This window comes from Oncorhynchus gorbuscha, linkage group LG13 (assembly GCF_021184085.1).
Source record: "Oncorhynchus gorbuscha isolate QuinsamMale2020 ecotype Even-year linkage group LG13, OgorEven_v1.0, whole genome shotgun sequence".
NCBI classification, from domain to species: domain Eukaryota; kingdom Metazoa; phylum Chordata; class Actinopteri; order Salmoniformes; family Salmonidae; genus Oncorhynchus; species Oncorhynchus gorbuscha.
This window is the reverse complement of record NC_060185.1, coordinates 2192444-2205617: the sequence shown is the minus strand read 5'-3', so window position 1 is coordinate 2205617 and position 13174 is coordinate 2192444. Positions and strand designations below refer to the sequence as shown.

The window sequence follows — 13174 nt, the reverse complement described above, 5'->3', positions numbered from 1 at the left end:
ACACATAGTGATAGTAGTGAATGTGGATCCATAACCTTCCAATAGTGTGGGTGGGGAGTCCTGATTCAGTTTCTGATCACCAGCTCTGTCCATCTGCAGTACAACGTCCTCTGGTCTGGACTGGCAGACTTAGAATGTGTCCCAAATGGCACCCTATTTGTCAAACGTAGTTCACCATAGGGAATAGGTTGTCATGCCCTGATCTATCTCACCTGTCCTCGTTATTGTCTCCACCCCGTCCAGGTGTTGCTGATTTCCTCCAGTGTATTTATCCCTGTGTTTCCTGTCTATCTGTACCAGTGTATTTATCCCTGTGTTTCCTGTCTATCTGTACCAGTGTATTTATCCCTGTGTTTCCTGTCTATCTGTACCAGTGTATTTATCCCTGTGTTTCCTGTCTCTCTGTACCAGTGTATTTATCCCTGTGTTTCCTGTCTCTGTACCAGTGTATTTATCCCTGTGTTTCCTGTCTCTCTGTACCAGTGTATTTATCCCTGTGTTTCCTGTCTCTCTGTACCAGTGTATTTATCCCTATGTTTCCTGTCTCTCTAGAACTGTCTCTCTGTACCAGTGTATTTAGATGGCTGCAGTATGAACATAGTTACTGTTAGAAGGCTGCAGTATGAACATAGTCACAGTTAGAAGGCTGCAGTATGGACATAGTTACTGTTAGAAGGCTGCAGTATGAACATAGTTAGTTAGAAGGCTGCAGTATGAACATAGTTACTGTTAGAAGGCTGCAGTATGAACATAGTTACTGTTAGAAGGCTGCAGTATAAACATAGTTAGTTAGAAGGCTGCAGTATGAACATAGTTACTGTTAGAAGGCTGCAGTATGAACATAGTTACTGTTAGAAGGCTGCAGTATAAACATAGTTAGTTAGAAGGCTGCAGTATGAACATAGTTACTGTTAGAAGGCTGCAGTATGAACATAGTTAGAAGGCTGCAGTATGAACATAGTTACTGTTAGAAGGCTGCAGTATGAACATAGTTAGTTAGAAGGCTGCAGTATGAACATAGTTAGTTAGAAGGCTGCAGTATGAACATAGTTAGTTAGAAGGCTGCAGTATGAACATAGTTAGTTAGAAGGCTGCAGTATGAACATAGTTACTGTTAGAAGGCTGCAGTATGAACATAGTTAGTTAGAAGGCTGCAGTATGAACATAGTTAGTTAGAAGGCTGCAGTATGAACATAGTTACTGTTAGAAGGCTGCAGTATGAACATAGTTAGTTAGAAGGCTGCAGTATGAACATAGTTACTGTTAGAAGGCTGCAGTATGAACATAGTTACTGTTAGAAGGCTGCAGTATGAACATAGTTAGTTAGTAGGCTGCAGTATGAACATACAGTTAGTTAGGAACGTCATTGTACATAAGAATTTGTTTTTAACTTACTTTCCTAGTTAAATAAAAATATCTGAGTCCAGGCTACCATAAACCAGCCTCTCTAACACTCTCTGACCTGAGAGTCCAGGCTACCATTAACCAGCCTCTCTAACACTCTCTGACCTGAGAGTCCAGGCTACCATTAACCAGCCTCTCTAACACTCTCTGACCTGAGAGTCCAGGCTACCATTAACCAGCCTCTCTAAACTCTCTCTGACCTGAGAGTCCAGGCTACCATTAACCAGCCTCTCTAACACTCTCTGACCTGAGAGTCCAGGCTACCATTAACCAGCCTCTCTAACACTCTCTGACCTGAGAGTCCAGGCTACCATTAACCAGCCTCTCTAAACTCTCTCTGACCTGAGAGTCCAGGCTACCATTAACCAGCCTCTCTAAACTCTCTCTGACCTGAGAGTCCAGGCTACCATTAACCAGCCTCTCTAACTCTCTCTGACTTGAGAGTCCAGGCTACCATTAACCAGCCTCTCTAACTCTCTCTGACCTGAGAGTCCAGGCTACCATTAACCAGCCTCTCTAACTCTCTCTGACCTGAGAGTCCAGGCTACCATTAACCAGCCTCTCTAACTCTCTCTGACTTGAGAGTCCAGGCTACCATTAACCAGCCTCTCTAAACTCTCTCTGACCTGAGAGTCCAGGCTACCATTAACCAGCCTCTCTAAACTCTCTCTGACCTGAGAGTCCAGGCTACCATTAACCAGCCTCTCTAAACTCTCTCTGACCTGAGAGTCCAGGCTACCATTAACCAGCCTCTCTAAACTCTCTCTGACCTGAGAGTCCAGGCTACCATTAACCAGCCTCTCTAAACTCTCTCTGACCTGAGAGTCCAGGCTACCATTAACCAGCCTCTCTAAACTCTCTCTGACCTGAGAGTCCAGGCTACCATTAACCAGCCTCTCTAAACTCTCTCTGACCTGAGAGTCCAGGCTACCATTAACCAGCCTCTCTAAACTCTCTCTGACCTGAGAGTCCAGGCTACCATTAACCAGTCTCTCTAAACTCTCTCTGACCTGAGAGTCCAGGCTACCATTAACCAGCCTCTCTAAACTCTCTCTGACCTGAGAGTCCAGGCTACCATTAACCAGTCTCTCTAAACTCTCTCTGACCTGAGAGTCCAGGCTACCATTAACCAGCCTCTCTAAACTCTCTCTGACCTGAGAGTCCAGGCTACCATTAACCAGCCTCTCTAAACTCTCTCTGACCTGAGAGTCCAGGCTACCATTAACCAGCCTCTCTAACTCTCTCTGACCTGAGAGTCCAGGCTACCATTAACCAGTCTCTAACTGTCTCTGACCTGAGAGTCCAGGCTACCATTAACCAGCCTCTCTAAACTCTCTCTGACCTGAGAGTCCAGGCTACCATTAACCAGCCTCTCTAAACTCTCTCTGACCTGAGAGTCCAGGCTACCATTAACCAGCCTCTCTAACTCTCTCTGACCTGAGAGTCCAGGCTACCATTAACCAGCCTCTCTAACTGTCTCTGACCTGAGAGTCCAGGCTACCATTAACCAGCCTCTCTAAACTCTCTCTGACCTGAGAGTCCAGGCTACCATTAACCAGCCTCTCTAAACTCTCTCTGACCTGAGAGTCCAGGCTACCATTAACCAGCCTCTCTAAACTCTCTCTGACCTGAGAGTCCAGGCTACCATTAACCAGCCTCTCTAAACTCTCTCTGACCTGAGAGTCCAGGCTACCATTAACCAGCCTCTCTAAACTCTCTCTGACCTGAGAGTCCAGGCTACCATTAACCAGCCTCTCTAAACTCTCTGACCTGAGAGTCCAGGCTACCATTAACCAGCCTCTCTAAACTCTCTCTGACCTGAGAGTCCAGGCTACCATTAACCAGCCTCTCTAACTCTCTCTGACCTGAGAGTCCAGGCTACCATTAACCAGCCTCTCTAAACTCTCTCTGACCTGAGAGTCCAGGCTACCATTAACCAGCCTCTCTAAACTCTCTCTGACCTGAGAGTCCAGGCTACCATTAACCAGCCTCTCTAAACTCTCTCTGACCTGAGAGTCCAGGCTACCATTAACCAGCCTCTCTAAACTCTCTCTGACCTGAGAGTCCAGGCTACCATTAACCAGCCTCTCTAAACTCTCTCTGACCTGAGAGTCCAGGCTACCATTAACCAGCCTCTCTCTAAAGTCTCTCTCTCTGACCTGAGAGTCCAGGCTACCATTAACCAGCCTCTCTAAACTCTCTCTGACCTGAGAGTCCAGGCTACCATTAACCAGCCTCTCTAAACTCTCTCTGACCTGAGAGTCCAGGCTACCATTAACCAGCCTCTCTAAACTCTCTCTGACCTGAGAGTCCAGGCTACCATTAACCAGCCTCTCTAAACTCTCTCTGACCTGAGAGTCCAGGCTACCATTAACCAGCCTCTCTAAACTCTCTCTGACCTGAGAGTCCAGGCTACCATTAACCAGCCTCTCTAAACTCTCTCTGACCTGAGAGTCCAGGCTACCATTAACCAGCCTCTCTAAACTCTCTCTGACCTGAGAGTCCAGGCTACCATTAACCAGCCTCTCTAAACTCTCTCTGACCTGAGAGTCCAGGCTACCATTAACCAGTCTCTAACTGTCTCTGACCTGAGAGTCCAGGCTACCATTAACCAGCCTCTCTAACTCTCTCTGACCTGAGAGTCCAGGCTACCATTAACCAGCCTCTCTAACTCTCTCTGACCTGAGAGTCCAGGCTACCATTAACCAGCCTCTAACTCTCTCTGACCTGAGAGTCCAGGCTACCATTAACCAGCCTCTAACTCTCTCTGACCTGAGAGTCCAGGCTACCATTAACCAGTCTCTAACTCTCTCTGACCTGAGAGTCCAGGCTACCATTAACCAGCCTCTCTAACTGTCTCTGACCTGAGAGTCCAGGCTACCATTAACCAGTCTCTAACTCTCTCTGACCTGAGAGTCCAGGCTACCATTAACCAGTCTCTAACTCTCTCTGACCTGAGAGTCCAGGCTACCATTAACCAGCCTCTCTAACTCTCTCTGACCTGAGAGTCCAGGCTACCATTAACCAGCCTCTCTAAACTCTCTCTGACCTGAGAGTCCAGGCTACCATTAACCAGCCTCTCTAAACTCTCTCTGACCTGAGAGTCCAGGCTACCATTAACCAGCCTCTCTAACTCTCTCTGACCTGAGAGTCCAGGCTACCATTAACCAGCCTCTCTAAACTCTCTGACCTGAGAGTCCAGGCTACCATTAACCAGCCTCTCTAAACTCTCTCTGACCTGAGAGTCCAGGCTACCATTAACCAGCCTCTCTAACTCTCTCTGACCTGAGAGTCCAGGCTACCATTAACCAGCCTCTCTAACTCTCTCTGACCTGAGAGTCCAGGCTACCATTAACCAGTCTCTAACTCTCTCTGACCTGAGAGTCCAGGCTACCATTAACCAGTCTCTAACTCTCTCTGACCTGAGAGTCCAGGCTACCATTAACCAGTCTCTAACTCTCTCTGACCTGAGAGTCCAGGCTACCATTAACCAGCCTCTCTAACTCTCTCTGACCTGAGAGTCCAGGCTACCATTAACCAGCCTCTCTAACTCTCTCTGACCTGAGAGTCCAGGCTACCATTAACCAGCCTCTCTAACTCTCTCTGACCTGAGAGTCCAGGCTACCATTAACCAGCCTTAACCAGCCTCTCTAAACTCTCTCTGACCTGAGAGTCCAGGCTACCATTAACCAGCCTCTAAACTCTGACCTGAGAGTCCAGGCTACCATTAACCAGTCTCTAACTCTCTCTGACCTGAGAGTCCAGGCTACCATTAACCAGTCTCTAACTCTCTCTGACCTGAGAGTCCAGGCTACCATTAACCAGTCTCTAACTCTCTCTGACCTGAGAGTCCAGGCTACCATTAACCAGCCTCTCTAACTCTCTCTGACCTGAGAGTCCAGGCTACCATTAACCAGTCTCTAACTCTCTCTGACCTGAGAGTCCAGGCTACCATTAACCAGCCTCTCTAACTCTCTCTGACCTGAGAGTCCAGGCTACCATTAACCAGCCTCTAACTCTCTCTGACCTGAGAGTCCAGGCTACCATTAACCAGCCTCTCTAAACTCTCTCTGACCTGAGAGTCCAGGCTACCATTAACCAGCCTCTCTAAACTCTCTCTGACCTGAGAGTCCAGGCTACCATTAACCAGCCTCTCTAACTCTCTCTGACCTGAGAGTCCAGGCTACCATTAACCAGTCTCTCTAACACTCTCTGACCTGAGAGTCCAGGCTACCATTAACCAGCCTCTCTAACTCTCTCTGACCTGAGAGTCCAGGCTACCATTAACCAGCCTCGCTAAACTCTCTCTGACCTGAGAGTCCAGGCTACCATTAACCAGCCTCTCTAAACTCTCTCTGACCTGAGAGTCCAGGCTACCATTAACCAGCCTCTCTAAACTCTCTCTGACCTGAGAGTCCAGGCTACCATTAACCAGCCTCTCTAAACTCTCTCTGACCTGAGAGTCCAGGCTACCATTAACCAGCCTCTCTAACTCTCTCTGACCTGAGAGTCCAGGCTACCATTAACCAGCTCTCTAAACTCTCTCTGACCTGAGAGTCCAGGCTACCATTAACCAGCCTCTCTAACTCTCTCTGACCTGAGAGTCCAGGCTACCATTAACCAGTCTCTCTAAACTCTCTCTGACCTGAGAGTCCAGGCTACCATTAACCAGTCTCTAACTGTCTCTGACCTGAGAGTCCAGGCTACCATTAACCAGCCTCTCTAAACTCTCTCTGACCTGAGAGTCCAGGCTACCATTAACCAGCCTCTAACTGTCTCTGACCTGAGAGTCCAGGCTACCATTAACCAGTCTCTAACTGTCTCTGACCTGAGAGTCCAGGCTACCATTAACCAGTCTCTAACTGTCTCTGACCTGAGAGTCCAGGCTACCATTAACCAGTCTCTAACTGTCTCTGACCTGAGAGTCCAGGCTACCATTAACCAGTCTCTAACTGTCTCTGACCTGAGAGTCCAGGCTACCATTAACCAGCCTCTCTAACTCTCTCTGACCTGAGAGTCCAGGCTACCATTAACCAGCCTCTAACTGTCTCTGACCTGAGAGTCCAGGCTACCATTAACCAGCCTCTAACTCTCTCTGACCTGAGAGTCCAGGCTTAACATTAACCAGGCTACTCTAACTGTCTCTGACCTGAGAGTCCAGGCTACCATTAACCAGCCTCTCTAAACTCTCTCTGACCTGAGAGTCCAGGCTACCATTAACCAGCCTCTCTAACTGTCTCTGACCTGAGAGTCCAGGCTACCATTAACCAGCCTCTAACTCTCTCTGACCTGAGAGTCCAGGCTACCATTAACCAGCCTCTCTAACTCTCTCTGACCTGAGAGTCCAGGCTACCATTAACCAGCCTCTAACTGTCTCTGACCTGAGAGTCCAGGCTACCATTAACCAGCCTCTAACTCTCTCTGACCTGAGAGTCCAGGCTACCATTAACCAGCCTCTCTAACTCTCTCTGACCTGAGAGTCCAGGCTACCATTAACCAGCCTCTCTAAACTCTCTCTGACCTGAGAGTCCAGGCTACCATTAACCAGCCTCTCTAAACTCTCTCTGACCTGAGAGTCCAGGCTACCATTAACCAGCCTCTCTAACTGTCTCTGACCTGAGAGTCCAGGCTACCATTAACCAGCCTCTCTAACTGTCTCTGACCTGAGAGTCCAGGCTACCATTAACCAGCCTCTAACTGTCTCTGACCTGAGAGTCCAGGCTACCATTAACCAGCCTCTCTAACTGTCTCTGACCTGAGAGTCCAGGCTACCATTAACCAGCCTCTCTAACTCTCTCTGACCTGAGAGTCCAGGCTACCATTAACCAGCCTCTAACTCTCTCTGACCTGAGAGTCCAGGCTACCATTAACCAGCCTCTAACTGTCTCTGACCTGAGAGTCCAGGCTACCATTAACCAGTCTCTAACTCTCTCTGACCTGAGAGTCCAGGCTACCATTAACCAGCCTCTCTAACTCTCTCTGACCTGAGAGTCCAGGCTACCATTAACCAGCCTCTCTAAACTCTCTCTGACCTGAGAGTCCAGGCTACCATTAACCAGCCTCTCTAACTGTCTCTGACCTGAGAGTCCAGGCTACCATTAACCAGCCTCTAACTGTCTCTGACCTGAGAGTCCAGGCTACCATTAACCAGCCTCTCTAACTCTCTCTGACCTGAGAGTCCAGGCTACCATTAACCAGCCTCTAACTCTCTCTGACCTGAGAGTCCAGGCTACCATTAACCAGCCTCTCTAAACTCTCTCTGACCTGAGAGTCCAGGCTACCATTAACCAGCCTCTCTAAACTCTCTCTGACCTGAGAGTCCAGGCTACCATTAACCAGCCTCTCTAACTGTCTCTGACCTGAGAGTCCAGGCTACCATTAACCAGCCTCTAACTGTCTCTGACCTGAGAGTCCAGGCTACCATTAACCAGCCTCTCTAACTCTCTCTGACCTGAGAGTCCAGGCTACCATTAACCAGCCTCTAACTCTCTCTGACCTGAGAGTCCAGGCTACCATTAACCAGCCTCTAACTCTCTCTGACCTGAGAGTCCAGGCTACCATTAACCAGTCTCTAACTCTCTCTGACCTGAGAGTCCAGGCTACCATTAACCAGTCTCTAACTGTCTCTGACCTGAGAGTCCAGGCTACCATTAACCAGTCTCTAACTCTCTCTGACCTGAGAGTCCAGGCTACCATTAACCAGTCTCTAACTCTCTCTGACCTGAGAGTCCAGGCTACCATTAACCAGCCTCTAATTCTCTCTGACCTGAGAGTCCAGGCTACCATTAACCAGCCTCTAACTGTCTCTGACCTGAGAGTCCAGGCTACCATTAACCAGCCTCTAACTGTCTCTGACCTGAGAGTCCAGGCTACCATTAACCAGCCTCTAACTCTCTCTGACCTGAGAGTCCAGGCTACCATTAACCAGTCTCTAACTGTCTCTGACCTGAGAGTCCAGGCTACCATTAACCAGCCTCTAACTGTCTCTGACCTGAGAGTCCAGGCTACCATTAACCAGCCTCTCTAACTCTCTCTGACCTGAGAGTCCAGGCTACCATTAACCAGCCTCTCTAACTCTCTCTGACCTGAGAGTCCAGGCTACCATTAACCAGCCTCTCTAAACTCTCTCTGACCTGAGAGTCCAGGCTACCATTAACCAGCCTCTCTAACTCTCTCTGACCTGAGAGTCCAGGCTACCATTAACCAGCCTCTCTAAACTCTCTCTGACCTGAGAGTCCAGGCTACCATTAACCAGCCTCTAACTGTCTCTGACCTGAGAGTCCAGGCTACCATTAACCAGACTCTAACTGTCTCTGACCTGAGAGTCCAGGCTACCATTAACCAGCCTCTAACTCTCTCTGACCTGAGAGTCCAGGCTACCATTAACCAGCCTCTAACTGTCTCTGACCTGAGAGTCCAGGCTACCATTAACCAGACTCTAACTGTCTCTGACCTGAGAGTCCAGGCTACCATTAACCAGCCTCTAACTCTCTCTGACCTGAGAGTCCAGGCTACCATTAACCAGCCTCTAACTCTCTCTGACCTGAGAGTCCAGGCTACCATTAACCAGCCTCTAACTCTCTCTGACCTGAGAGTCCAGGCTACCATTAACCAGCCTCTAACTGTCTCTGACCTGAGAGTCCAGGCTACCATTAACCAGCCTCTCTAAACTCTCTCTGACCTGAGAGTCCAGGCTACCATTAACCAGTCTCTAACTGTCTCTGACCTGAGAGTCCAGGCTACCATTAACCAGTCTCTAACTGTCTCTGACCTGAGAGTCCAGGCTACCATTAACCAGCCTCTAACTCTCTCTGACCTGAGAGTCCAGGCTACCATTAACCAGCCTCTAACTCTCTCTGACCTGAGAGTCCAGGCTACCATTAACCAGCCTCTCTAAACTCTCTCTGACCTGAGAGTCCAGGCTACCATTAACCAGCCTCTAACTGTCTCTGACCTGAGAGTCCAGGCTACCATTAACCAGCCTCTAACTCTCTCTGACCTGAGAGTCCAGGCTACCATTAACCAGCCTCTCTAAACTCTCTCTGACCTGAGAGTCCAGGCTACCATTAACCAGCCTCTAACTGTCTCTGACCTGAGAGTCCAGGCTACCATTAACCAGCCTCTAACTCTCTCTGACCTGAGAGTCCAGGCTACCATTAACCAGCCTCTAACTGTCTCTGTATGTTTTGGATGTTCAGATGGATCAATGAGGACCGTCACACCATGCTACGACAGACCCTGGCCAAGACACGGAGACTGGGCATGCGGGGGCCGGCCTACATGTTCAGCGCCCGCTCAGCCAGCCTATCCCTGACCGAGGAGCGCTTCCTGGACGCGGCGGAGTACGGCAACATCCCCGGGGTCCGCAAGATGCTGGAGGAACTTCCTGAACTCAACGTCAACTGTGTGGACTACATGGGCCAGAATGCATTGCAGCTGGCGGTGGCCAACGAGCATCTAGAGGTTACGGAGCTGTTACTGAAGAAGGATAATCTGGCCAGGATAGGGGATGCTCTACTGTTGGCAATCAGCAAAGGATACATTAGGATAGTGGAGGCCATATTGAGTCACAGGGCCTTCGCAGACACACAGAGGCTCGTCGACAGTCCTGGCCGAGCAGAGACACAAGACGACTTCTTCTCCTATGACGAGGATGGTACACGGTTTTCTCACGACATCACCCCCATCATCCTGGCCTCTCACTGCCATGAGTACGAGGTAGTACACATCCTCCTGAGGAAGGACGCCCGTATCGAGCGACCACACGACTACCTCTGTAAGTGTGGCACCTGCAGCTACCACCAGAAGCATGACTCGTTCAGCCACTCTCGGTCCCGTATCAACGCCTATAAAGGGCTGGCCAGCCCGGCCTACATGTCTCTCTCTAGCAAAGACCCTGTGATGGCTGCCCTGGAGCTGAGCAACGAGCTGGCTGTCCTGGCTAACATCGAGAAGGAGTTTAAGGTACTGCAATGGGAGCATGACTCGCCCCATCAAGTAATTCAGTTATATGTCAAAGTTGTGTCCTTGCTAATGAAATTAGAAGTTGTTTATTAACAGACTGCATAGTCTGGTCATGAGAGATGGTCAAAAGATATACAGCTGGTTTTCCGGACCCAGTTTAAACATAATCCTAGCCTAAAATCGACACTATTGGAAGTGTTTTTTAACGTCTAGGGCTCCACAATCTGGGTTGGGAAAACTGGCCCATAAGGCTGTTGTTCTTCTAATCTATTTTCTGTGGTTGCATCCCCTTTTAAACCACACATGTTCCCCTGAGAGAGAGAGAGGAGTGATCATCATGAATAATTTATTATATATATATATTACATTATATTCTAAAATAATTTCACAGCTATTTCATGCAACCTTCTATAACTTTCCTGTATGTTTAGAGTAAGAACTAATGGGGATCCATAATAAACCCCAGGAAGAGTAGCTGCTGCCTTGGCAGGAACTAATGGGGATCCATAATAAACCCCAGGAAGAGTAGCTGCTGCAGGAACTAATGGGGATCCATAATAAACCCAAGAAGAGTAGCTGCTGCCTTGGCAGGAACTAATGGGGATCCATAATAAACCCCAGGAAGAGTAGCTTCTGCAGGAACTAATGGGGATCCATAATAAACCCCAGGAAGAGTAGCTGCTGCAGGAACTAATGGGGATCCATAATAAACCCCAGGAAGAGTAGCTGCTGCCTTGGCAGGAACTAATGGGGATCCATAATAAACCCCAGGAAGAGTAGCTGCTGCCTTAGCAGGAACTAATGGGGATCCATAATAAACCCCAGGAAGAGTAGCTGCTGCAGGAACTAATGGAGATCCATAATAAACCCCAGGAAGAGTAGCTGCTGCAGGAACTAATGGGGAGCCATAATAAATACATGGAATAGAATGGGATAGTGAATGCATTCACCCGTTATCATTGAGGATCCCTTTACACAGGGTCTTTGCTGTAGGGTGTTGTTTATTTTGACGAGCATGATATTCCACGGGGAGAAAGGCAATGGATGGGGCAGAATAAAGGCAATGGATGGGGCAAAATAAAGGCAATGGATGGGGCAGAATAAAGGCAATGGATGGGGCAGAATAAAGGCAATGGATGGGGCAGAATAAAGGCAATGGATGGGGCAGAATAAAGGCAATGGATGGGGCAGAATAAAGGCAATGGATGGGGCAGAATAAAGGCAATGGATGGGGCAGAATAAAGGCAATGGATGGGGCAGAATAAAGGTGACTGGATGTGTCAGAAAGGTGGTCAGGAAAATGTACTGTAATTAAGCTGTTACTATAGAAACCTGGACTACATCCCAAATGGCACCCTATTTCCTGTATAGTGCACTACTTTTGACCAGGAATTAGTGTACTACAGTATATAGTGAATAGGGTGTCATTTGGGGATACATGCCTGGAGTACTGAATGAATTATAATACTTTTATCTGAAACTAAGCTGTGTTTGTCCATAATGAATATTTGTGAGGATGTGGGTGTACCTGGCGTGGCCTGTGTTTAGCATGTCAGTGGCCTCTGACTACACGTAGGTGTACAGTACTTGTTCCAGATACAGTGCATTCGGAAAGTATTCAGACCCCTTTGACTTTTCCCACATTTTTGTTACGTTACAGCCTTATTCTAAAATCTTATCAATCTACACACAATACCCCATAATGACAAAGCAAAACCCGGTTTTAAGACATGTTCGCAAATACATAAAAATGAAAATATCACATTAAGTATTCAGACCCAGGATTTTGTTGAAGCTCCTTTGGCAGAGATTACAGCCTCTAGTCTTCTTGGGTATGACGCTACAAGCTTGGCACACCTGAATTTGGTGTGTTCCTCACATTCTTCTCTACAGAGACATGTCCCGAAGCCACTCCTGCGTTGTCTTGCCTGTGTGCCTAGGGTCATTGTCCTGTGGGAAGTTGAACCTTCGCCCCAGTCTGAGGTCCTGAGCGTTCTGGATCTCTCTGTACTTTTCTCCGTTTATCTTGTTCTCGATCCTGACTAGTCTCCCAGTCCCTCCCGCTGAAAAACATCCTCACAGCATGATGCTGCCACCACCATGCTTCACCGTAGGGATGGTGCCGGGTTTCCTCCAGACGTGACGCTTGGCATTCAGGCCAAAGAGTTCAATCGTCGTTTCATCAGACCAGAGAATCTTGTTTCTCATGGTCTGAGAGTCCTTTAGGTGCCTTTTGGCAAATTCCAAGCAAACTCCAAGTGGGCTGTCATGTGTCTTTTACTGAGCAGTGGCTTCCATCTGCCACTTTACTGCAAAGGCCTGATTGGTGTTTTGCAGGAATAGTTGTCTTTCTGGAAGAATGGTTGTCTTTCTGGAAGAATCTGTCATCTCCACAGAGGAACTCTGGAGCTATGTCAGTGACCATCAGGTTCTTGGCCACCTCTCTGACCAATGTCCTTCTCTTTCGCCAGGCGGCCAGCTCTTGGTGGTTCCAATCTTCTTCCATTTTAAGAATGATGGAGGCCACTGTGTTCTTGAGGACCTTCAATGCTGCAGAATGATGGAGGCCACTGTGTTCTCGGGGACCTTCAATGCTGCAGAATGATGGAGGCCACTGTGTTCTTGGGGACCTTCAATGCTGCAGAATGATGGAGGCCACTGTGTTCTTGGGGACCTTCAATGCTGCAGAATGATGGAGGCCACTGTGTTCTTGGGGACCTTCAATGCTGCAGAATGATGGAGGCCACTGTGTTCTTGGGGACCTTCAATGCTGCAGAATGATGGAGGCCACTGTGTTCTTGGGGAC

General features: G+C 48.4%; 1 protein-coding gene across 3 annotated transcripts in view; it reads left to right on the top strand.

Moving 5' to 3' along the window:
• Nucleotides 1–9615: 9615 nt before the first annotated feature.
• trpc6b (transient receptor potential cation channel, subfamily C, member 6b) overlaps nucleotides 9616–13174 on the top strand; it is a 67254-nt gene continuing 63695 nt past the window's right edge. For all 3 annotated transcript variants that reach the window (XM_046296349.1, XM_046296350.1, XM_046296348.1), the window contains exon 1: nucleotides 9616–10368. In XM_046296349.1, the coding sequence (XP_046152305.1) occupies nucleotides 9628–10368 (741 nt within the window). In that variant the 5' untranslated portion in view covers nucleotides 9616–9627. The remainder of the gene's footprint in view (nucleotides 10369–13174) is intronic.